This window comes from Nelusetta ayraudi, unplaced genomic scaffold (assembly GCF_046127955.1).
Source record: "Nelusetta ayraudi isolate G7.1 ecotype Tasmania unplaced genomic scaffold, CSIRO-AGI_Nayr_v1 ptg000026l, whole genome shotgun sequence".
In the NCBI taxonomy this organism is placed as follows: domain Eukaryota; kingdom Metazoa; phylum Chordata; class Actinopteri; order Tetraodontiformes; family Monacanthidae; genus Nelusetta; species Nelusetta ayraudi.
Window position 1 is genome coordinate 6,138,312 of NW_027466076.1, and position 25,497 is coordinate 6,163,808.

General features: G+C 48.5%; 1 protein-coding gene across 2 annotated transcripts; it reads left to right on the top strand.

The window, feature by feature from the left end:
• Positions 1 to 1,013: 1,013 nt before the first annotated feature.
• ehmt1b (euchromatic histone-lysine N-methyltransferase 1b) lies at positions 1,014 to 25,022 on the top strand. Of its 2 annotated transcripts, none has more exons than XM_076029310.1 (26): positions 1,014 to 1,080; positions 11,602 to 11,683; positions 11,776 to 12,212; positions 13,243 to 13,474; positions 13,561 to 13,715; positions 14,565 to 14,711; positions 14,979 to 15,086; positions 15,196 to 15,301; positions 15,724 to 15,861; positions 15,968 to 16,245; positions 16,598 to 16,827; positions 16,924 to 17,118; positions 18,192 to 18,274; positions 18,370 to 18,476; positions 18,560 to 18,682; positions 18,881 to 18,982; positions 19,870 to 19,974; positions 20,231 to 20,385; positions 20,468 to 20,635; positions 21,578 to 21,722; positions 21,802 to 21,879; positions 22,044 to 22,159; positions 22,244 to 22,330; positions 22,490 to 22,568; positions 22,950 to 23,125; positions 23,734 to 25,022. In XM_076029310.1, the coding sequence occupies exons 1-26, from the start codon at positions 1,060 to 1,062 to the stop codon at positions 23,915 to 23,917; spliced, it is 3,837 nt and encodes a 1,278-aa protein (XP_075885425.1). In that variant the 5' UTR covers positions 1,014 to 1,059; the 3' UTR covers positions 23,918 to 25,022. The 2 variants fall into 2 exon arrangements, with proteins under 2 accessions (XP_075885425.1, XP_075885424.1); XM_076029309.1 differs by lacking the exon at positions 1,014 to 1,080 and adding an exon at positions 7,546 to 7,584.
• Positions 25,023 to 25,497: the final 475 nt, after the last annotated feature.

Sequence of the window (25,497 nt, forward strand, 5' to 3'; positions counted from 1 at the left end):
TATTTTATCCGTGTGTATATGAGTGTGGATGTATGTGTGTGTGAGTTTGTGTGGAGGGACGTCCCTCCCACCCATTTGAGTGGGTGGGAGGGACGAGCTTTTTGTCCATTTTTCAGCATGTTTTGTTTTAATGAAGCACTTTGGGTTGCATTTTTTTATGCATGAAAATTGCTATATAAAATATATATATATATGCTATGAGTGAAATAAACTTAACTAACTAAACTAAAAATAAACATCCAACAAATGTGTTTCTTCATGTTATAATATTTAATTGGACTTCTTGCAATCATTGCTTTGATCTTTAGATTTGTTTTCTGTTGTTATTGGTTTCCATTTTTTTGTATCTTTGATTTTGAAAGAAAGAAAATATGATATATACATTTCCAGCTGAAATAGTTTTAAAATACTGAACAGTTGAAATTGGAATAAAATTAGGAAATTGAAGTGTTGGTATTGTTAACAATCTCCTGGGTCCCTTTTGAGTGATATCTTTATTGTTGTAACCCAAACACATCGTTAACGTTTGTTTCGCTGCTAATAAAAGCTGCACTCGTGCATCCCACTTCTCTCTCACACTTATTCTGTATCCCTTCCATCATCCACTGATCAGGACTTTAGCTCCCTCTAGACATGCACGGGAGTGAGTGTGAAGTATTGTGTGTCTCTCTGTGGTGGTCATCGGGAGAAGTGGTGAGGACTGGATTACTCTGATGCTAGCTACTTTTGTTTTAAACCTTTTTAAAAGTTTTCAAAGCTTATATTGATATTTATTTATTTTTTACATCGCAATACTGTTATTGTGTTGGATTTTGCAAAGTCTACCGATCACAAACACATTTTCATCCATTTAATGAAAATCAAATGTTATTCAGCAACAGTTTGATTGCGTTCGTCTACACTCGAGTTTGTGGTTATTACGCGAAGCAGCAGTTTTACATTCATGAACTCAAAACCCCGACGTGATTTCAAAACACTTTCCCAGGCGGAGTATTGCGCCTTCTAGCGACTCAATAAATGTGACGTAATGGCTGAGGGCGGAGTTAACGTCCAGGCACCATGGCTTCGGTTGGACCCGAGGTGAGTGTGTGCTCAGCTTTATCTACAACCGAGCGCCTTTTCCTTCCACACACACCGTCCATGTTGCGGGAATGTCGTCCTTTCCGCCACGGCCACAGCCCTGTGCTGGAATGTGACGGCTCGGTGTCACCGTGTGTGTTTTTGCTCGTCATTTGCTGGCTGCCAGTGCCGAGTGTCTTGCTTTGTGCTGGACCGGAGGGCAATTGAATGTGCAGGAAGATGCTGCGCCCCGGAACCTGAATGATTCATCCGGGTAGCGTTGTTGGCTTTGCCCCGGAGTTTGTTCATGCATGGTCCAGGCTCGCCTTAATGCCCAGCTCCTGTGCAGCTTTAGCGAGTCAAAATCAACCTCGGCCAGACGTCTACTTGCTAGTTTCTGAGTTGAATGTGCTGTTTTATCCGCCAGTGTTCGGTGTGAACCGGCGCACCGCTGGCTGGCTAGTGTGTCGGCTGGTTGTGAGCTAGTAGCTGCTAGCACAGTGTGAACACTTCTCCCCACCTCCGCCACCCGAATCCACGTTCAAAAAACCCATTCTTTGCTCCTTGTATGACCGAACAAAGTGTTTCGCCTCTGTTGGTTTGATCGGAACCGGTGTCGAAGCAGAAACACCGGGCGGAGAATGCCAAGTTCCCCCCTTTGTCGTGATGTGTGTTAGCTCCATGATAACTGATGCTGAGGAATCATGTCAACGCTGGCAGTGCTGCTCTCTGCCCACTGTGGTAAACATGCACTGACTCCCACACTCCCAAAGACCCGCTTCTATCTACATGGTTGGGTTAAAACGTCATTTATTCATTTATCCGAGACTATTTTCCCGCCGAACGCTTGGTTTTGGTCGGATTCATGGGGCAAATTGTTGCTGTTGGCAAGTCGCGACGGACCACTTCCAGCCAGAGCAGTTGCTCCGCTGATGAATCGTCTCCGATGTAAACGGTCAAGGGGGTTAAATGCAGCAGTTGCCCGGCGAGAAGGTTGCAGAAGGACTGTTTAATCGTGCCAATTGGTTGGCTTTGCTCTTGAGCAAGGTAGCGTCCAACATTGGTCGACAGAGGTCGCTGGCGCACCGTGAAGCAGTGTTGGCAATGTCCTGGACTGTGGACCGAGAAGCGTCCATCTCACCCAGCAGTTGCTGCTCATTTACTCTCTGTCAGTTGTCAAAGTGCGTCCCCACTCCTCCAAATCTCACTGAATGTCCGTGGTTTGTTATTATTATTATTATTATTATTATTATTATTATTATTATTATTATTATTATTTAAATGAGGCCTGGAAATGCATACCCATAAGTCCAACATGTCAAAATCAACTTCACAGGGTTTTTTCTCTTTAAAAAAAAGTTTTTTGGGGGCCATATGCGGTCCGTTCAGTTTTTTTTTTTTTTTTTTTTTTAATTTTACAACTGATTGTGGACCCACCAGTCAAGAAGTTTGCCCAGCCCTATTCCATCCACCAAGAATAAAGAAAAGTCTTTTTACGTGCTCCTCTCTTCAGAAAGGGTGTTCTACAACATGCACGTCTGCAAAGCGGCTCTTTGTGAAGTCCGTGCTCGGGTTTTGTCCCCTTTTCAAACGTGTGCGAGGTGCAACAGCATCAGTTTCTGCAGGAAGCCGAGTTTGAGAACATTACTGCGGTGGCAGTGATCAGAGGGCAAGACTTGGGCACTGTAGTTTAGGAAATGGCAAGTCCACCTGTAGATGTTTTGAGGGTCGTATGGCTCAAGTTTACCAAAGGGTTAAATCTTGTGTTCCTTGCACATTTTTCATTGTGAAATTTAGCTTCCCAGGAAAAATCGCCGCTTATCAATCGTTAACGATCGGTAATTATTAACATCTAGTATGATTAATAATGAATTAATGGATAATTTGCATCCCTCGTATTGGTGCAGCCATACTTCTTATGTAACTAAATGTTTGATGCTCTTCACTTCAGTCTGAACAAGTGAAGATACACAAATAAGTTGGCTTTTGTTGTCGAAGTAAAGTGCGTTATTCAGGTGTCGTCACCGTGATCTCGCAGCGTGACGCATGTTCTGCCGCTCTACATGAAACTGAAAAGGTAGAGCAGGTCGTACATGTTTTCAGCTGCAGAGGCCAGGCTGAGTTCTTTGTATGTGAAAAGAGGAGAAGGGACAGATTGAGTGTATCAGTAGAAGGATGCTGAAGTGGAAACTGGCTGGCAGGAGGCCTGGAGGAAGAGCAAAGAGGAGATTTATGGATGTGAGTGAAAGAGTTCATCAAGTCAGTCAGTGAGGGAAGAGGAGGGCGAGATGGAGACAGATGATTGGCTGTTGCGGCAGCTGAAGGGAAAGGCCCGTCGGAAGAAGAAGAAGGAGAAAATGAGAAACGGGCACGAGAAGAAATTAATCTGTGAAAAGTTTCTGTGTCTCCTTGAAGTGGCTTTTAGTGGTGGAAAAAATGGAGTTAGCATTTAGTGAATAGTGATTGTGATCGAGCGAGCGAGCCTGAGACTTTCTGGCAACGCTCTGTTGGTGCTGCTGATGGCATCTTTCCACTTTCCCCTTCACGCCATGGCAACACATCCGGGAGCGACAGCAACAATGGATTTGCGTCAATGAATGAATGGAGGGGAAAGAAATAAATATTGACTGGTCTCATCTGTGAAACATGTAGAGAAGCACAAGTCAGACTCAACCCCAAAGCAACATGCCAAGTTGCATGTTGCCAAGGAACTTCTTCTGCCTCTCTTATGGAACACAGTGTTAGCTGCCCTGAAGCTATCACAGGAGGGGGCAAACTTTTTGACTGGTGGGGCTAACACAGTGGGTCCTGTAATTTGACGGAGGGGCCGGAGCAGCAGCAGATGTTTAGCTCTTTATTGAAATGACTCTGAAAACACTGAGAAATTGATGGAAATACAGCTATTTTATGACTTACTTAGTATTTATAACATTTCTTCAGGTTCAGCGGGCCGAATTAAAAAGCTTTAGGGGCCTCATATGGCCCCCAGGCCGTAGTTTGCCCATGCCTGACCTAGGACCTTCTACACGGGTCGCTCTGTCTCTCCCACAACAGTCTGTGACCCAAGAAGACTGAAATGAGAATGTAGAAGGTGCCAGTTTGAGAGGGTGAAGTACGGTATGGGCCTCGGTTTCCTCCTGGGTTTGGCTCTTGGCAAGGCTTCCAGGCTGACTCAGCTGCTCGTGTGAGACGTCGGCAGTTGCTGAATAACAGGAGCAACAACTCAAGCGTGTCACTGGCTCGTCAGGGAAATTCTCCGCCTCAGCGCTCGTGCCTCATCGAGCTTTCTTTTGTTTTATTCCGTGGACAAACTAATTTTATCCGAGACTTCCTCCCTCCCTTTCACTCCAGTCAACAGCAACAACAGCAAAGGCCCACGCCCATTCACACATTGCATTAAGAATTGCTCTAGAGGTTCGCTTCAGTGTTTTGGATGTAGGACCTCTTTTCCAAAGTCAGTGTGCTATATCTGTTGCCACGGTTTCAGTCAGATCTCACCCCTGGACCATGGCTGCTACACAAACTTCGTTTGGTTCTCTTTTCCTAGAAGCGAGAAAATAATCATTTTTTTTGTGTCTATCTGATGCAGCCACAACTTTTGAAACGTAAGACATCGGAGCTCAGGTGAGAAGAGTCTGAGGTGTCTGATCCACAGCACAGACTAGTGAGGTTTTTGAGAAAGATGCACGTTTTTATTGACACCACGAGGGGCAAACAGTCACTGTAGCTTCACTTTCAGCCAGGAAGTGTTTGTGTTGCATTGTCAACCGTGGCCATTTTTATGCTACCTTTTTTTTTACACAGTGGTAGGCGCCAGACCAGAGGCTTTGGTGTGTCTCCTTTCAAAGGTCTGGCTGTACATCGAGTGAAAGTTGGGTAAGTTCATGTCCACTTCCTGTCTCTCTGGTGCTGCGCACACGGTCGGCCTTCCAGTCACAGTGAAACCAGAGGAGGCAGGGGAAGGTCGCACAATGACGACAACGGAAACTTGTCCACCCCGCTGTCACGGAGGCAGGAGTTGCAGTGCGGCCATGGTTGGCGGAAGGCACGCGTTCACTTTGTCCAATGTGTTTCTGAGGCAGATCAACCAGTAGTTGACCAAAGAAAATGATGTCCGATTTCTCAAAAAACCTGTTCCGGAATCAGGGAGAAGTAGGCAGAAATATGTACAGTATGCGTACGACGGCCGCATTCACATGATCATTTATTATGTAAAGAATGACAAGCAGCCATTCACACAGTAGGAACAATTATAACGTTCCTGGGTCGTGCCTCACATGCATGTTTTTGGAATGTTGGAGGAAGCAGGAGAACCCAGAGAGAACCCAGAGAGAACCCAGAGAGAACCCAGAGAGAACCCAGAGGGAACACTGAGAGACCACTGAGAGAACCCAGAGGGAACATGTGAAGTCCACACAGAATGAACCCAGTGACTTTCTGGCTTTGAGACAGCAGTGCTAACTAACCACATTGATACGTTTGTCAATTGTAGCTACAGCCTTTGTGAAAGGTAGGCAAACTGGTTTGACTGTGGCGACTCGGAACAATAGTTTGTCTTTTCATTTTCACTGCGGTTCTTTCTTTTTGCATTTGGACTGCAAAACAAAACAAAACAAAAAAACATGTTGGACACTTGTGAATAATAGTTGGCATTTTCTGTTCAACCTAAATGAAGCCGCGTTAAAAGATTGACGGCCACATGAGAGCGCTTGCAAGTTCTTTCACACCATGTGGCTTGAATCTCATTCCTTCCTTATTGGCTATAACTTGACAAGATTACTTCCAAAAGTATACCCAACACCTAGGAGTGGTCTTTCTATATGGCAGTGTGTAATACTTTCTCATGTGGCCGAGAGGGTCCTTGTGAAAATTGAAATGGAACCAAACTGAATGTAGAACCAATATTAGTCCACTGCATTGAGCGCTGGACAACTTTGGAACGTTAGTGTTGCCTTGCTCTTAGCTGAGCATTGAAGTGACTTCATTCACTACTAAATTCATCCAAGCGTGTGTTAATTTACCCGCTCAATGCTTTTGTTGGTCTGCATTCTGCAGCAGAAACATGGTTCTGGTTCTGTCTGCCCCGAGGCTCGCCGAAGACAAAGAGCCACCTGTGCAGAGGTTTGGACGTGGCTTGACGATCTTGATTAGAAGGCTTTGTGATAGTGATGTGTCGGTCGCGAACGAAACGGCGCGATATTATGATTTAGCGCACGTTACGCTCAACGTCATTCCGTGCGGCAGGTAAAAAAAGGTGGTGTTGTCCCGGGTGTCCCAATTCCATCGCAAGCCGATCGGTGCGGAGCCGATCGGAGCTGATTATCACCCGGGTCGCTTGCCGTGTTGTTTGACCCGTTTTGTCGCGCAACAGCGCGGCTCGGTGAGCAGATTCCACCGCCACGAAACTGCAGGCTTCAATTGACCGACGCCTTACACATGTGATGGCATGGAGACTGTGCATTGTAGCAACATCAGTCCCCTCAGAGAGAATCTTCTCCAAAGCAGGGCAGATATTTACAGAGAGAAGAAACAGGATCAGCCGCACAAAGCTGAGGCTCTTGGTTTTTCTCAATGTCAATCTTCACTAAAGGACAAAACTGTTCTCTGAATGCTGATTTTTTTTTTCTTTTTGTTTTACACATTTTAATTTATATTTTGTTGTGTGAGTTTCTGTAAGCTTATGTTGTTTGACTTTAAATTTGTTTAGTAGTAAAAAACTAAACGTTTAAAATTGGTTTCATTTCAAAGTTCATTTGTAAATAGTTAAACATTTGTTTTTTGCACTTTCTGTCTTAGTTTTTATCACTCTAGAGTGTATAAATAAAGGTTTGTTTATATTATAAACATTGGATATAATCCATGTTTCTTTTTTTACATTAGTAATTCATATTACGCATAATCTTTAATTATTGTTGGTAATAAATTATTTTAGGCACCAAAAAAATTTGAAGAGCCGTTTGGGAGCCGAAAGAGCCGGCTCTTTTTAGTGAGCCGACCCAAAAGAGCCGGTTCTCTAAAAAGAGCCGGAATGCCCATCACTACTTTGTGACTGCCGTTTACCTTTTTTTTTTTCTTTCTTCTTTTCGTTTTTTTGCCACCGTCCTCATTGCTTTTGACTGCAGGTACTGTTGTTGCTGACCATCAGAATCCAGTGGTTTGTGAGACACTGTACGGAAGATGCAAAGTAGGGTTAGTCTCCTGTGTTGTCCAAACCAAGCAATCGAGTATTAAAACGGAAGGCAATAGTCTTGCAGTCTCAACAGGCTGGCTATGCTCTGTGGTTGGGCCTTTTTCAAGGCAGCAGATCCGACAGAGGGAGCCACTAAGTCACATGACTGAGGTAAACGTGCGTGCCGGCAAAGGAGAGGAAAAAGACGAACAATCAGTTTGAGGCGCTCTTTCCCTGTCCTCCTCCTCCTCTGTCTGTCCCTCCCTCTTTCTTTCTCTCTATTCCATGTGCACACTCCTCTCTTGCACTCTCCCTCCCTGACTCCCTTTTCAATGGAGGCCTTGAGAAGAAAGCAGGTACGGGGGGGGGGGGGTATTCTGTGGTAGCACGGACGGGAGCAGAGACGTTTTAGCCGAATGCTCGCCGCCCTCGGTTGGCTCCAAATGCAGTCCTTACTTTGAAGCTGGTGTGACGTGCAACGGATTGCCTCAGTCTGCTTTCGCCTTTCGTCTGCATGGGGTTGTTTCTCTGAGGGTTTCTCTCAGACACTTGCTGCCGCTGCTGACTATCAGCCACTGATAAATGATCTCTCCTCGTGCACAACCCCGTCTTGTGCTGCTCTGTTTATTCGGGTAACAGTCACGAGAAGGACAAGACGCCAGTGCTGGTTTGGATTCATCTGTTGAGATCAGAGATCAGCTCTTGAATTAGCATACCGACTGTGTTGAAGGCAGCCACGGCAGGGATGTCAGGATGTGGCTCAAACGTGCTGATGGGGGCGGTCTTTGGGTCTGACTTCCCTCATTTGCTTTGGTCCGACCTGCGTATGTCCCCAGTGGTTGGTGTATAATGAAGTCTCCTGAGAACGGCTCCATGGCGCCGACTGATCTAGAGTCGTACGGTAACACGAGACTCCCCTGCCAGAAGATTCTTTTCAGGCTCTGCCATCAAGTTCCGTGTTTGCTTACAGAGTCGTCGCTGAGGTTCAGGCCTTTCCCATCTCGATCAGTCAGATTTGTGCAGTAGATGACGGATCGAACCGAGTTGTTGCTTGTGCCATTAAAATAAGGTTCTCTTTCAGCTCCACTTCTCTTGTCAGATGTCATTTGGATATCAAGGTGTCGAGCTTTTTAGAAATATATTAACACAAAGTCAAATATTTCCAAGTCGACCTTGTTTTTCCAGACGGTCCTATTTGAACATGGGGGAATCGATGCATTTGTTTGAGATTAAGGCCTTTGCTGTGGAACGTCACCCAGGGAGAAGTTCACAGGCCTCGTCACGCACCGCAGTTCCTGAATGTGTTGCAGGAAATGAGAGGTGCATTTGAATGTTATGGTGACCAAACGACATTCATGAAGAGAGAGAGAGATAGATGGTGGCTTGTTTCCAAGTTTCACATTCAGGTCTCATCTGGAATATAAACCCAAGCACTCCAGATCTTCAGCCTTCAGGTCAATTCTACCTTTATCCGTCTTAAAAAAAATGAAATGCGCTTTTTCAAGGCTCCCCTATTAGCATTCAGAACGTTGGCCTCACGTTTGGATCTCCTCTCAGCGGCCCACATTTCCCTCTCATAAGCCTCCAGGCCTCCTCGCTCCACCATCTAGTGGAAGAACACTGCCACTGCCTCGCCGTGTCAGTAAACAGCCTGGTTGCGAAATGGCGGAGATCTGCAGACGGCCTCCTCTGGCTCTCCTCCTCTCCCCTCCCCTCTCCTCTCGTCTTTGCGGCCCTCACTGTGCATTTCCACTCTGTGCCACCAGGGGGAGAGATGGAGCCAGTGTCCTTTGCATTCCTCAACTCGTCTAACAAAAAGAAGGGAAGGTCTTTCCCCCCCCCCCTGTCGCCTGAGCTGTCCCGTGGCTCCTGGTTGTCCTGGACTAGATGTTCTTTGGGGAAGCACCCTTGATCATTAAGACCTCTGACTGACTCTCACTCCTGCCTGGACCTGGCCTCGTCTCACCCTGTCACAAGGTTCACCTTTCAGGGCCAGGGTCTTCATAAAGCACCTATTCAGAGGTTGATTTGAGAAACGCACCTTTAAGACTGTTCTAGATGGGCTCTCGGGTTGCAGGCTGGATTTAGGACACACATGACCACAGGGGTCTCGGAAGAGGCTTTTAAACTGGCTACACTTGTTTTTGTAAAGGAAGTCTTTAGTGATATCTTCCTCTTTGGTGCTGACTTCCTATTACTGCTCACTCGTCATGACTCGGTAGCACCGCATGTCTTACCGAGCCTCAGGTTTTGCACAAAGCAGACCTCTTTAGTACCAGCACAATTCCTTTCAAAGTAAAGGAATGGCTCCATTTGCTTTTGACATCTGTTCTGTATGGTCACCTGCATTCATTGGAGGAGTGCTTGATGAATTTCTCTCGTTCCAAAGCGGGGACATACTCTCTCGGGCACTCAGGAGGAAGACGCAGGCTTTGATTTTCATGTTTCGCCTCTTGAGCTACGTCCTGTTGTGAAACCAAGAGCTTGTCTGTGGGTGGTGGAGGTTTCTTTTCACGTCTTGGCAGCTCATCCAGAGCGAGAGCGAGAGAGAGAGAGAGAGAATGGTTGTGGGGGTTGGCCTTCTCCTTTCGGGGTTATTCAAAGCTTATTGAATGACATTCTTGAGAAGCACAATGAGCCGTTGCTCACTGATCGGATCGATGAATTGTGTTATTGCTGAGTTATTGAGTTTATGGAGAGTCCTCTGCTGTTTTCACCTGTGCTTCCAAGGAGAGGTTGGCGTGTTTATTTAGGCCTGTTTGTCTTGTTTCTGGCAGTGCAATGATCTGAAACCCTCTTTCCTAAAAGTATGTCAGGCCCGAGTCTTCTGGTAGTAATTTAGTTGTTTATATCAGTGCTGCACCGCTTGTTGGAATAATGTGACTGAGATCACACTGGTCAGCGTGATTAGAAGCAATTGACATTGGAATGGCACTGGTTTGGTTGTCAGGGACTGCTGTCATTTGCTGTGTGGGGAATTTATTTTCTCACTTCAAATTAAGATAAGGAAGAAAGTGACTCACCACCATGAAGAAGCACTGAATATACAGAATAACAGAGATTGGTACAACTATCAGGCTCACTCCGTGACTGCAACTTATCGTGATTTACATTGTGGAGTGCTCATGTAAATCACTCCACAGTGCGGTCTGCTTGCGCTAATCAAGTTACTTAGACCATGACAAGACGCCGCACGCTGTGCCTTCCTACTCAGCAGCCCAAAATAATAAAGTTTGCCTCCTACCACCCCTTTCAAATGGTGTGAAATGGTTCAGTCCACACCCTAGCTTGGGGAGATTCAACTCGGAGTGAGCGGACTGTGGACAGAGCAGGAGGAAGGTGGAACCTGCCACGGTCTCGTCAGCTCTCGGCCCAAGAGAGAAGAATCATGCTGCTCAAATGGATTAAAAAAAGATTCTAAAAATATTTAGCAAATGATGAGGAGTGGCTGCTGACTGATTTATTTGCGATGACCACTGAGTGGAGAGCAGCACTGCTCAACAGTTAGTTTGAGCTAATGGCTGCAGCATTGAATCTTAAGACGGCACAGATAAAAAAACAACAACAACAACAATCTAAATATCACTTGTCCAAGACTTTGGTGTGAGGTTCTGCATGATTGCAAGGTCAAGTCTTCATTGTGACTCCACTCACTATATCATCAAAATCTAGCAAATGAAGTGTTCTGCAGCTGTTTGGTGACAACCTCAGCGGTTCCGAGTAGCAAACTCCGTCATGAAGTCCAAGTAAGACGGCTCGGGGACAAAGTTGTGGAGAAGTTTGAAGCAGGGTTCGGCTGTGAGAAGCTCTCCCATCCTCTGAACTGCTGATGGGGATTCTGGCTCTTTGGAGAGAACCGTTTCTTTTGGCTCGGCTCACTAAAAAGAGTCGGTGGCTCTTTTGGCTCCTTAGATTCTTTTTTTGTTGCTTATATTATTTTATTTATAACGAAATTATGTGCTAAAATGAATGACTAATGATGATATCAAAAATATTGAATGTGTATTATTTATACACTCTACAAGATTAAAACCAAAATTTGCAAAACAAAGAACAGCATTCAGCTAAATATGTTCAGTTTAGCCAAGATTGGCATTGTGATTGATCCTGTTTCTCCTTTCAGTCATTGAAATAAATAAATAATGATAATATATAAAAAGTTGTTGTAGTATTTTTTGGCAACATGCAGAATTGTTTTGGACCCTTACCTTTAAAATTGTGTTTTTGAAGAGACTCAGGTGAAGGGAGTCTTGAGCTGAGTCAGGGAATGGTCGACGGCTGAGCGACTCATTCTGAAAATGACAAACTGATGAGGTGCGGAATCAAAATTTTCCCTAAATTTGAGTTTGTTTTCCTCGTTTGTCCCCCAACAGCCGGCTGGTCCAGCCAAGGGCAGCATGGACAGCGGTCCCTCTGCAAGCCAAGACCAGATGGACAAAGAAGAGAAGAAACCTGGTACGAGCAGATCTTCTCCTCCAGAGCTCACAAATCACTTCCCGCTCTCACGCGTCTGTTGATTTTGTTTGTCTGTCGTTCCTGGGCTTCAGTGACGGACAGGGAGGCGTCGGCCAGGCTGCGCTCGTCGCCGGCCCCGGACGCCGTGCCCAACGGCGTGGAGTGCGACAACGCCAGGCGCAGGAGCCCCAAGCGCTCCTCTGAAACGGACGGCGACGAGGCCAAACCGTGGGCCAAGGAGAATGGCGTGTCCGACTCGGAGCCGCCGCACGGCTCGGTGGTGGGCAGCAATGGATTTATTCTGGCCAAGCCTCAGCAGCAGCAGCAGCAGGGGGTGAAGCCAGCTTCCCCCCACAGGACTAACTGCTTGCCTTCGGGCGCACTAAGGACTGCGTCAGGGCAGGGGACGGCAGACACTAGGAACCGGCCGGCCTCCACACCCCCCCCAGGTTCCACCCCGGCGCCAGCAGTCACCATACACAGAGCACGCAAGACCATGTCCAGGCCCGCCGTGAGCCCGGCACAGAAGGTACAAACACAACAAGCGCACTGCAGGAAAAACTCACTCATTAATAACGGGGGTATATTGGTTCGTGAATCGTTAGTTGATTGACAGACTGGGATGGAGCGGGATTTGAACCGCCAACCTTTGGGTCATTGGACCAGCTGCTCTTCCTCCTGAGCTGCAGTCACCCGGTAGAATCGTATTGCCTTCTCCATGCTAGATGTAAACGTGTGTTTCTCATCGCTCCATCGGTGCTACTGAGCCGTATTGCTGCTAAAGTATTCACATTGTGTACTTAAACTACACATTCAACTCCTTTATTCAGTCAAAGCAGGAAAGTACAGGTTCTGAAATGTACTGAAGTCAAGGGAAGTTAATTCGTTCAGAATTTTGCCAAAATAAAAAGTGACCCATCAGCAATTTTTGTTTGTTGACACTTTTAATAACAATAACCAATGTTGTTTTCTACATGTTTATTTTTCTCTCTGTTGAAAACTGTACAACAACAACAACAGTAGCGAGTGTGGAAGCATTTCTACAATGTAAGAAGAAGAAGGTCCAGATATTTGTGTACCAATGTTGGGGGGGGTAAAAGTATAAAGTTGGCATGAAAAGACAAGTAGAGTCCAGCTAACTGTAAAATCTCCTTCAGTACAGTAACAGTAAGTCTGTGTACTTTGTTACTCCCCACCTCTGTTGATTATTAACAGTGTGATTCCCTGTAGAATTCATTACAATGCTAAAACCTCCTGAAGACTTGAAGTCATTAGAGGAGCAACACTGTGCCTGGGTCTTCTTGCCGCTACACTGCGGCCTTGGGCTGTATAACTGCACCTCACGTCAACAACTTCCCCCTCAGAGGTGTTTGAAAAACTCTCAGTCAGAGCGCCTCACTGTGGTGGGAGTCTGTAGTGCGATACTTCCGCTGGCCCTCAGCTCTAAGAGCCTGCTCTCTGCTTATTTATCCACCGTGATGATGATGATGATGATGATGATGATGATGATGATTGAGTAGCTGAGTCCAGTTTGTCAGCGTTGCCTCTCGTCACTGCAGCTGCTCAACAAGGAACTAAGAGAAGCAAAGAGCGCCCGGCTGGAGAAAAGCAGGAGCAGCGACCCGGACTCGTGCTCGCGCCAGTCGCCTCTTCAGAACCACCTACCTCAGACTCCAGCACACACGCCAGCAGCTCCAGCACAAGCTCCTCCACCAGTCTCACCAGCGCCTCCTGCAGCCCAGCCTGCTCTTCCTCCTCCTCCTCCTCCACACTTGGCCAAACTTTTTCTAGGTTGACACTTTTTTTCTGTCTTTGGTTCTTTCTTCTAACTCAAAAGCTTTTGAAGAGAGGAAGTCTAAAGAGTGGTCTTTCTCCAGGCACGTGCCAAGGCCAGGGGGCGCTGTCGTCCCGCAAGAAGAAGAGGAGAATGGGGACGTACAGTCTGGTTCCCAAGAAGAAAACCAAAGTGCTCAAACAGAAATCTGTCCTGGAAATGTTTCAGGAGCTGCACAAGTCGGCCAAGCATCCGCAGGTTTCCGCCCTTACACACACACACACACACACACACACACACACACACACACACACACACACACACACACACACACACACACACACACACACACACACAGGTCTAGTCTCCAGTGGAGAGAGAGTTCCTGCTGCAGCTGTCATGGGGCAGATGCATATTTCACAACCATTCAAACCACCACAAAGTTTTTATTAATAATCACAATTGTTTATAATCTACTGAAGTGCTTTGCGTTCACCGGATGAAAACAAATCTTATCTCATCATTACGAGATCAGGATCTCGCATTGCACTTCCGTACCTGCGCAGTGTTGACATGGTGACATTATTACCATCCTCAGTTTGAAAAAATGCAGGTATTTCCCAGTGTGTCAAAGCAAGGAGGTAGTAATAGCAGATTAACGGCAATAGCGCCATCATTGGCCACAAATTAGAAAGAATTTACAGTAATTACGAGATCCTGATCCCTCTTTTTTTTTTTTTTTTTTTTAATCCAGTGAATGCAATGCGCTTCCGTAATAATCTCTTTGGTTGGTATCCAAACTTTATTTTTATTAGAATCGAGTACATGTTTTGCTTTATCAAAATAAATACAAAAATAAAACTCAAATTGTTAAAAACAGAATCAAGAAAAGACAAAAGTTCTGAAGAATAATTTCCAACCTGTCTGCAACACGATGATTATTATTATTCTGATTCTCTTTATTAACTGACCTGACATGACGCTTCAACCACGACTCCAGTAGAACATTGGAATTGTGTTCATCCCGGACTCCAGCATTGAAAAAAATGTGAAAATGTCCCAGCAGCTCCTCGTGCCATGTTTGTGTGACCGTGTGCTGTCGTGCAGATCGAGGAGGAAGTCGCCGTCAACGGCGAGAAGGTTGAAAACGCCTCTGAGGAAGAGGAGTCTGAAGAGATGGAGTCTGATGAAGAGGAGCGGCTGCAGCTGGCAGAGGGAGCTGCACAGAGAGGATCCTGTGAAACCCTCTCTCAGGTTGGAACAAAACAACGACTCCGCCTTCGCTAGAGAGCAGCTTCCCAATCTGGGATCAGCATCGTCTGCCTGCCTGCCTGCCTGTCTGTCTGTCTGCCGCCTGTCTGTCTGCCTGCCTGCCTGTCTGTCTGTCTCCCGCCTGTCTGCCTGCCTGCCTGCCTGCCTGTCTGTCTGTCCGTCTGCCTGCCTGTCTGTCTGCCTGCCTGCCTGTTTTGCCTTTGGAGTGTTACTGTGTGGGTACATTCATTCATTCTGTATGGACTGCAGGTGGAGGACGAGCAGGAGTCTGAGGACTCTGGAGAAGGGGAGGAGGAAGAGGAGGAGGAAGAAGAAGAAGAGGAGGAGGAAGAGGAGGAGGGCACCGAGTCGGACCTGGTACGACCAAACGCTGGTGCCTGATCAGAAGTTGGAAAAGTCGAGTTTGCCTTTTTCAAAGTGCGTGTTTTGTTGCGTGTGTTTTTGGAACGGCGCCCGGCCGCCTCAGAGCACCGAGTCCAGTCTGAAGAAGAGGATGAAGAAGAAGGTGACCAAGGTGGACGCTGCGTGGCTCAGGCCACCCAGGAAACGGAAGAGGACGATAAAGGCCAAAGGTGACAGACGCACTCCACGTTCTCCCTCTTTGACTTGGAGACGTTCTTCTGGAAAACATTTGATTTCATGGAATTCTAGCACGGAAAGGGAAAAAAAATATTTTCAATTCCCTCCCTGATCCTAAATGTTAAAACGAATGTTTGTGCGACAGAACGTTGCTCCAGGCTTCGTCGCGTCTTTCCAGATTTTTTTTTTCATTACACCACGATTGAAGAAAATAGTGGAGGTTATATTGATTAAGAAGAAATAAAGAAACGAAATAAAATATTCATCGGCCAAGAAGGAACAAACAAAATATTCACATTGTACTGACAGTTGGAATATTGTACAAGTTATGTCCACAATATTGACATATACTGTAAATAAGTGTTTTATTATGAGCTGTAAGTGAGGAGATTGAACATCGTCTCCTCGCACTCAGAGCTGGAGGCCGTGGATCAGCCTCAGACTTCGGCTCCTGCCCAGGTGGCCGACCACAAGGCCTACACGCAGGTGGACACGCACCAGCCCGGCGGCCTCAGCAGGGCCCTGGAGCCGCAGGTTTCCCCACAGGACAAAGGTGAGCTTGAAGAAGAACAACATTCCAGCAGGTTTCTCTGACACTAAGGCCTCTACACTGACCACCTTGAGAACCGCTGGCTCACTGCGCCCCGACCCTCCTGCAGACTCTGCCAGCTCGGCGGTGGAGGAAGCTCACGAGCTGCCGCTGTGCAGCTGCCGCATGGAGACGCCAAAGAGCCGCGAGATCCTCACGCTGGCCGACAGGAAGTGCATGGCCACGGAGAGCGTGGACGGCCAGCTGACCCGCTGCCAGGGCGCCATCCTCAAGCACGAGATGATGCGCCCGTCCAACTCGGTCCAGCTGCTGGTGCTGTGCGAGGACCACCGCGGCGGCATGGTCAAGCACCAGTGCTGCCCGGGCTGCGGCTTCTTCTGCCGGGCGGTGAGAAGACACGCAAGTGGAAAAAAAACTCACAACACGTTTTATTTTGAAATTCTTCAAAATAGCCGACTCTTAGAAAAAGCATATTTGGAGTTATCGAAGGTGTTTTTCTTTGCTGTATAATAACATACAGTATATAGTGCTCATATATTTAGTGTCTTCAGTATCTGCAGTGGAGAAAGTTGTAAAGATCAAAAACAACTTGCGTGAGAAGATTTTGTCCAAACTGTTGGCTGCTAGTGAGGCTGTAACTGGCACAGAGCCTTGAGATTTTGTTCCTCGGCGACCCCTGGTGGAAGGTGTGGGTTTATTTTCTAAGTGTGTGTGTGTCTTCTTGCTTGCGGTCCTACAGGGGACCTTCATGGAGTGCCAACCGGACGTCAGCATCTCTCACCGCTTCCACCGCGACTGTGCCTCGGTGCTGAAAGGTCAGAGCTTCTGTCCTCACTGCGGCGAGGAGGCGGCCAAGGCCAAGGAGGTGACCATCGCCAAGGCCGACACCACCTCCACCGTGCCCCTCGCCCCCCCCGCCGCTGCCACGGCCGGCGTTCCGGAGGGCCGGGCCGACACCACCACCGGCAGGTCAGCCGCTCTACTCGCCGCTCCTCTTTCTTCCCGCTCGTGGCGGCGCCGCCGGTGAATCAACGGCCGCTTTCTCTCGTTGTTCTTGGTGAGCAGCTCCTCTCGACTGCTACTGGGGACCGAGGTCAGCGGCCGAGCCGACAGCTCGCTGGCCGCCCGCGCTGCTCACGGCCTGGAGGCCTCCGCAGCGCCGCCGGTCAGGGTCGCGGAGTCGACGGAGACGCCCCCCGGCCCCCCGGGACCGACCAGGGAGACGCTGGAGAGCATCCTGGTGGCCCTGGACACAGAGAAGTGAGTCTGACCTGTTTGACGTGGACGCAAAATAAAAGCATCCCAATGTTGTTTCAATAGAAACAAGTCAGGCGCGTGCACACTTACTAGAAGAAACGCTGCATTGTCTGCACCAGGCGTGGGCAAGCTACGGCCCGGGGGCCTTATGTGGCCCATTAAGCTTTTTAATCCGGCCCACTGAACTTGAAGAAATGATTTTAATAGTCAGTCAGTCAGTCATCAAACAGCTGTATTTCCTCCATGTTCCAGCGTTTCCAGAGTCATTTCAATAAAGAGCTAAACACCCTGGTGGTCTAGGGGTGGTTCCAGGAGGTTCTAGATGGTTCTAAGAGCTAAACACCCTGGTGGTCTTGGGGAGGTTCTAGATGGTTCTAGGAGGTCCTGGAATGGTTCTAGGAGCTAAACACCCTGGTGGTCTAGGGGTGGGTCTAGGAGGTTCTAGATGGTTCTAGGAGGTCCTGGATGGTTCTAAGAGCTAAACACCCTGGTGGTTCTAGGAGGTTCTAGGTGGTTCTAAGAGCTAAACACCCTGGTGGTCCAGGGTGGTCCAGGGTGGTTCTAGATGGGTCTAGGAGGTTCTAGGTGGTTCTAAGAGCTAAACACCCTGGTGGGGCTTCAAAGACACTGATTTGGTTACAACTTTGCTTTGCTTCATTTTCCATTGACATTACAGCAACAAGTTCCTCCTATGAGGTGGCTCACCAGAACACTCCATCCATCCTTGGGTCACTCTTGAAGCCCCACGCGTTCCCTTCCTTTTCCGTTAGCTTCCTTTTTGGTTCTTTTTCTTCACTCGAACCAAAAACCTTTACCTCCTGCATAAGACGCCATGAACCTTTCTGAGCGAGGTCCACTGTTGCCGTTCTCTCCAGTCAGCCGAGTAACATAACGGTGTGTGCTGCAAAGGCTGCCTGAGGTGATGATGCAAACAGCATTGACTTTTTTTCAACTTGTCGCCACCCTAGTAATCTGTGGATGTAAAAGTGTCGCTACTGTTGCCGTTCGTCTGCCTGCAACCTTCAAGAAGCCAATCGTCTGCTCACCCTTTTGAATTCCTGCGTTGCTTTGTCAAGGCCCAAAAAGCTGCGTTTTCACCCAAAGCAACTGTACCTGTCGGCCAAGCAGGGGGAGCTGAAGAAGGTCCTCCTCATGCTGGGTACGTAGTCCGACTCCTCTGTTCTGTTCTCGCTGTCCGGGTTCCCGGCGCTTGACCTCACGAGACCTTTTCTCTTCTCTTCGCTCCGCTTCCAGTCGACGGCATCGACCCAAACTTTAAGATGGATACCCAGAGCAAGCGCACGCCGCTCCACGCTGCGGCCGAGGGGGGACACAAAGACATCTGCCACGTGCTGGTGCAGGTACGGCGGCCGGACCTTCTGCTCCCTTGGCTCCTCAGACTGCGTTGTGGCGTCATTGGCTGACACTGTCGCCCTGTCGTCAGGCGGGCGCCAACTTGGACATGTGCGACGACGATCACAGGACGGCGCTGATGGAGGCCTGTGAGAACAACCACATGGAGGCGGTCCTCTACCTGCTGCGAGCCGGAGCTGATGCCAAGCACAGGGTGAAGGAAATAGTCTGTTTAGAAAGGCAGCTGTGGTTCCAAACGGAAGACGATGTCAGTTTGAAGTTGCTAGATGTCAGTGACTGGCTCGTCTCCTTGCTGTCCACTGGTTTTTAAGCCGGGACCCCCCTTGCTGTCAGTTAGTGTCTTTGTAAAACTCTGCTCTGACCCACAATAACTCCCTTCTGCTGCTCTCAGGACGCTGAGGGGTTCACGTGTCTCCACCTAGCGGCAAAGTCTGGTCATTACAGCATCGTTGAGCACCTCTTGACGACTGGATTGATCGACATCAACTGTCAGGTCAGTGGCATCTGTCTGTCCTGTATTGGCTGCACGGCCCACTGCTGGGTCACTTCCACAACTCCTGTGCTGTAGCGCCAATATCCCTTGGTTGACTGTGATGTTGTTTCACTGCATTCAAGTTATTCAAGTATATATATATTCATTGTCATATGCAGCACAGCAAAGAAACACGTTTCCCTGTACAATGAAATTCTTACCTTGCTGTCCACTCAGAGTGCCAGCAATAAGTAAACAAAGAAATGAGTAGTATAAAAACACGAAATGGTAAATATTAAGAAAGTAACTGTACATTAGAAAATGAAGGCGTGTTTGAAACAGAGTAGCCAGGTTGTGTTTTACAAACCCAGACTTTCTTTCTGTCTGGTGCAGCTCAGTGTTACAGAGTCACTGTGAAGTGATTAATTCACAAATTCCTGGAATAACACTGATTTATTCCCATCTGAAAGATTCAGAATATTTCTGAATCATGATGTGAAGTCTTTTCTATGGAATGCATATCACAAGTTTTGATTCTATTCCTTTATTTTAAACTGTTTCCTCTCTTCGCCCGTGGAGTCGTGCCAGATTAAAAGTTGAGATTTTTAAATGTCCACTACGATTCCAGTTGTCTTCACCAAAGTGTTGAATACCATCTAAAGCTCAGTTACTCATCTGTGACTTCCTCTGGTGTCCAGTCGACGTGGTGACTCGTAGAATCGTGGCTCCTTTTGTTCCTGTCATTAAACACTAAACTGAGAGTGGGTGATTGACCTCTGACCTGAAGAAGCTCCTCAGAGGACAGAGTGTCTGCTTGTGCCCTGAGAAGCTCCTCCAATGCAGAACCCTGGGGAACGGGCCTCCTGTGTTTCCAGGAGTTTCATGCGATTGTCATTCTCTCGTACCAGGACGATGGAGGCTGGACAGCCATCATCTGGGCCACGGAATACAAGCACGTGGACCAGGTGAAGCTGCTGCTGTCCAAAGGGGCTGACATCAGCATCAGGGACAAGGTGAGCCCAGCCGGAATAAAGCCTCCAACATTCCAGGATTTCCCAGCTGCTGTCAGAGGTGGTAAAAAGTACTCGCATTGTGTACTTCAGTACGAGTCAAATACCTGAGGAAAATCAAGCAATACTGTCAAGAAAGTAAAAGCACTGATTGAACTACTTGACTCGAGTAAGGAAGTAGAGGTTGGTTCTGAAATGGAAAATGGAAGCGGCATTGGTGAAGAATCCAAAGCGTCTCGGTGTGTGGTCTCTCGCTCAGGAAGAGAACATCTGCCTCCACTGGGCGGCGTTCTCCGGCAGCTCCGACATCGCCGAGCTGCTCCTGAACGCTCGCTGCGACCTGCAGGCCGCCAACATCCACGGAGACTCTCCGCTGCACATCGCTGCCCGCGAGAACCGCCTGGACTGCGTCACGTGAGTCCAGGCCGATGATCGAGAGATGGATGTGTTTATTTCTAACGGCCCAGCGCCGTCACTAAACCCTGGACCCCCCCAGGCTCTTACTGACTCGGGGAGCAGATGTGTTGAAGAAGAACCGGGAGGGAGAGACTCCTCCAGACTGCTGCAGCCACACCACCAAGACCTGGGCGGCGCTGCAGGCCAACAGGCGCGAGCGAGAGGCCGAGAACAGCAGGAGCAGGCCGGAGGAGAAGCTCCTCCACAGGTCAGGATCAGGCCGGGCTGGGCGGGGGGAGGGGGGGGGGGCTCTAACATGAGACAGAGGGGCCGGAGCAGCAGCAGATGGATGCAGTGTTTTGCTGAGCCACAGCCAAAGCAAAGCACAGTGATGACAAAATATCTCTTGGCTGAAGTGATTCTTTCAACAGATTTCTTTTTCTAGTACTGACAGTCACTGCTGTTTAAAAGTGATTTTTTTCACCTCATCATCATCGTCACTGTGGAAGGAAACACCAGGAGGCTAAAACATTGATAAGGTTTATTAATATAGTTTCATGTTTAGTGGGCCGAATAAAAAATGTTAACGGGCCGCATATGGCCCCCGGTGCCATGGTTTGCACCATCCCTGGGTTAGTGCCACGTAGCTATTTCACTGGGGGTCAGAGAGGTCACAGTTGGAAGACCACACTGAAGAACACCGCAGCAGTTTAAAGCAGGGGTGGGCAAACCGCGGCCCGGGGGCCATATTGCGGCCCATGAAGCTTCTTAATTCGGCCTGCCCCACTTGAAGAAATGATATCAGTCATCAAACAGCTGCATCTCCTCCATGTTTGCAGTGTCTACAGAGTCAATAAAGACCTAGACACCCTGGTGGTTCTGGATGGTTCTAGGAGGTTCTGGGTGGTTCTAAGAGCTAAACACCCTGGTGGTTCTAGGAGGTTCTAACAGGATCCCAGGATAGATTGTTTCCTCCTATGAGGTGGCTCAACAAAACACTCCATCCATCTGCTGCTGCTCCGGCTCCTCTGACACACTGTAGAACCCACTGTGGCTCACATGGTTTAAAGTTTTAATCTGGAGCAGAAGTTGAAGTCTTGTCATGTTCTCCCTTGTGTCCTGGCTGCCAGTCTCTCCATTCTGGACCGCTGTTCTCTGTGTGGCGCTCAGACAGCCAAGTCATCCTAGACTGCCTGTGCTGTGTTTGCAGTGACATCGCCCTGGGCCAGGAGAGGGTCCCCATCCCCTGCGTCAACGGCGTGGACAGCCAGCCGTACCCCGACGGCTTCAAGTACATCTCTGAAAACTGCGTCACCTCCCCCATGAACATCGACAGGAACATCACGCACCTGCAGGTCAGTGGCACGTCTGAAGCCGTCCGGCCCGACCCCTGGTGAAAGCACCGACCCTGAGCTTTGTGTGTGTGGCCAACAGTACTGCGTGTGCAAGGAGGACTGCTCCACCAGCATCTGCATGTGTGGACAGCTGAGTCTGCGCTGCTGGTACGACAAGGTGAGGAGCTCTTCTTCTTGCTCTTAATTCCAGCCTGCGTGCTTCACTCCATTCAATGGAAACACCCGCAAGTCGCAGTTGTGCTTTGTCGTAACTTTGGAAATATTGCTTTTATTTTGCAAACAACTGTCCTGGATGGAATTGTATCTTCTCTCGGTGTCCAGGGCGGACGACTCCTACCTGAATTCAGCCGAGAGAAGCCTCCTCTCATCTTTGAGTGCAACCACGCCTGCTCCTGCTGGAGGACCTGCAAGAACCGCGTGGTGCAGAACGGACTCAGGTATTTCAAATGCAAGAGCAATACGCCCAAACATCTTTGCCTGTTTAAGCACACGGGTAACTGGACGTCTGGTGCTCGTTCCAGGACCAAGCTGCAGCTCTTCAGGACCAGTAAGAAGGGCTGGGGCGTCCGCGCTCTGCAGGACATTCCACAGGGAAGCTTCGTCTGCGAGTGAGTCTCATCTGCAAAGAACCCAAGCTCCTCCTCTCTTGTTGTTGTGGAAGCCGCCTGGATCCACTGACCCAGCCCTCTCGTCCCGCCCCCCACCCCTCCTGCTACCCCAACATCAAAGGCTTCTCACACTCTAACGCTTCACCCGCCTCTGAACAGGTACGTCGGCGAGATCGTGACGGAAGCAGAGGCCGAGATGAGGCAGAACGACGCCTACCTCTTTAGCCTGGACGACAAGGTAAGGAAGGGAGGGGAGGGAGGGAAGGGAAGAAGGGAGGGAGGGGAGGGAAGGGAAGAAGGGAGGAAGGAAGGAAGGAACGGGAGGGAGGGAAGGAAGGAAGGAAGGAAAGGAGGGTGTGAGGGAGGGAGGGAGGGAAGGAAGATGGGATGGAAGGACGATAGGAAGATAGGAAGGAAGATAGGCAGGGAAGAAGGGAGGAAGATGGGATGGAAGGACGATAGGAAGATAGGAAAGAAGATAGGAATAAAGGAAGATAGGGAGGAAGGAAGATGGGAGGAAGATGGGATGGAAAGACAATAGGAATAAAGGAAGGAAGGTAGGAAGGAAGGAGGATGGGAAGGGAGGCAGCAGTCTCCTCATCCTCGTCTCCTCTTCCAGCCGCAGGACTTGTACTGCATCGACGCCCGTTTCTACGGCAACGTGAGTCGCTTCCTCAACCACATGTGTGAGCCCAACCTGCTGGCCTGCCGAGTGTTCACCACCCACCAGGACCTCCGCTTCCCCCACGTCGCCTTCTTCGCCAGTGAAAACATCTCAGCCGGAGAGGAGCTCGGGTCATTTTTCATTTATTTGTCTTTCTCAACCCATTCCTCCGCCGCCGCCGCTCTGAGATTCCTGAAGTTCTGCTCGCTGCTGGTGGCGCTGTGACAGTTGCAGCGGTTGTGTCACACATCCATCAGGTTGTGTAACTGTCTGAAAGAAATACCAGCCGCTGCTTCATCTTTCACCTGGCAACACCAGCTTCAATATCAGTAGTTTGTATTCAATGTAAAGATTAATTTTAAAATTCATCAAATATGCCAGAAATTTGTTTTTTGGCCATAAAATCTTAATATCAACATTCTGTGTGCGGCAAGAAAAGTGTGAAGCTTTGCTGCCTTTATGCTCTCAATTTGAAACAAATGGACTTTATTTGAAAATTCCGTATTCCATTTTCAGTTTAGCCTTCTGTTTAAAGCCTCCAGAGAAAAATCCTGCTTTTATCTTCTTTCTAAAACAAACGCTGTTTGAAAAAGGGGCAAAACAAGCAAGCAGTGACGCAGCAGCAGCAGCAACAGCAGCTGCGGAAGAACTACTTCCTCTTTCTAGAGGAAGCTAGAACACAGGTTGTCTATTATTATCAGTACTGCACCTTCATATCTCCCCCGTCCTCCCTGTGCAGCTTCGACTACGGCGACCACTTCTGGGAGGTGAAGAGGAAGCAGCTGAGCTGCGAGTGCGACTCCTCCAGGTGCAGGTACTCCTCGGCCGCCCTGGCGTCGCTGCAGGCCGACAGCACGCCGGAGGAGCAGCAGCGGCAGCCCAGCGCTTCGCCCGACACCAGCTCCACCACCAGCCCCTCCTGAGAGACCACCCTGACCCCTGACCCCTGACCCCTGACCCCCAGCCCGCCACAGGACTTCACTACGTGTACATACATACGACTGACGGGCTCGAGGAGGAGGAGGAGGAGGAGGAGGAGGAGGAGGAGGAGATTTCCGTCCTTCCTCCCTCCTCGAACTTTGTTGCTTCTCCTGCGTCTCACCACCTCCGACTCCGCCCACCACCACAGGCCCTGCCAGGCGCACACACACCAGACGCACAATCCATCCCAGCGGGAAGTCACTCCTCTGCAGAGGGACGGTGCCGGTGGCGGCATGCACAGGAAGGAGAGGAAGAAGGGGAAACGGTCTTTACACTTCAGTCTCCATGAGGAAGGAGCAGGACATTGTGCATTTTTTCCTCTTATCTTTTTAACACGAAAACGGAAAACAAGGCCTCAGCTGGCTTTGACTTTTCCTTTCTTTTTTCCCTCTTTTTCCGCTCGCTTGTCATCAACCATTCCAGCGAAAATTAGCCGATATCTTTTTTTTTTTTTTTTTTAATTTCCTCGTCACGTCCGCCCGCGCGGCGTTGTCGTCTTTGTCTGCAGAGTTTGAGCGGATGTTTGATGCACCAGAGCCTCTGGTGGGACTCACCGGGATGAGGTTCCTCTGCTGCATCGTCATCCACGTCCATCCATCCATCGTCGCATGTTTGGAACAAAGACTGGTGCTGAAAACGCTTTTTACATGGTTCTTCTTTTCTTTTCTTTTCTTTTTTATGACAAAAGTGAACATAGTCTGTAAAATAAGAAGTTTAAAGTTTTTTTTTTTTTTTATGTTGTTTACCCCCCCACATCGCCTCCCACTCCCCCACCCCTCCCTCCTCCACTTTTCTAATGCTAGGTATTGTAGTTAGGTTGTTTTAAATTGCGTGCCCTGATTTCGCTGACAGAAGCCACCTCGTCTTTTTAAATGTCGTTAGTGAAGCCGTGACTGTTGTGCAAAGTCTTGAAAGGTGTAAATGGGAACGAAAAAAACCAACTATAAAAAAAAAAAATGCACTTCCATAACTCTGTTACATATTTCTGGATCATCGACCATCCATCCACTTGGTTGTATGTTTTTCAATAAATTTACTACTATTGCATTTTGCTTTCAGCAAGCTGTCCTTACTTTTGGGAGACGTCTCATTCTTTTTTTCTTTTTTTTTTGGGGGGGGGGAGGGTTGTCAGTTCCAGTTTGTCAGTGGAGGATGTTCACAGTGGAGCCTGCAGTCAGGCCCTCCCACCGCCCTGCAGGAACTGCAGAAGCCGCAGCTGCAATTTGACAGACGGAGCGCCGAGTGCTGAGATTTTTGAAGCATCTGCGGCATCGAAGCTGCTCGCTGCGGCACAACGTCTCACTCCCCTTGCTCGTTGGAGTTGAAGAATTTTCCGAGCTCCTCGTCAAACTAATTGAGACTGAGAACGCACTGAGAACCTCCTAGAATAACCTACGACCCACACAGAACCACCCTAGAACAACCTAGAACCACCTCGACTTCCTAGACCCACCTAGAACATCATAGAACCACTACAGAACAACCTAGAACTGCATAGAACCCCACAGAACCACCTAGAACT

Coding starts and splice junctions, on each gene's coding strand:
- ehmt1b (XM_076029309.1), top strand. CDS start 7,561: ATGGAGGCCTTGAGAAGAAAGCAG. Junction 11,684..11,775: donor CAAAGAAGAGAAGAAACCTG/GTACGAGCAGAT, acceptor CCTGGGCTTCAG/TGACGGACAGGGAGGCGTCG. Junction 13,475..13,560: donor CTTGGCCAAACTTTTTCTAG/GTTGACACTTTT, acceptor GTCTTTCTCCAG/GCACGTGCCAAGGCCAGGGG.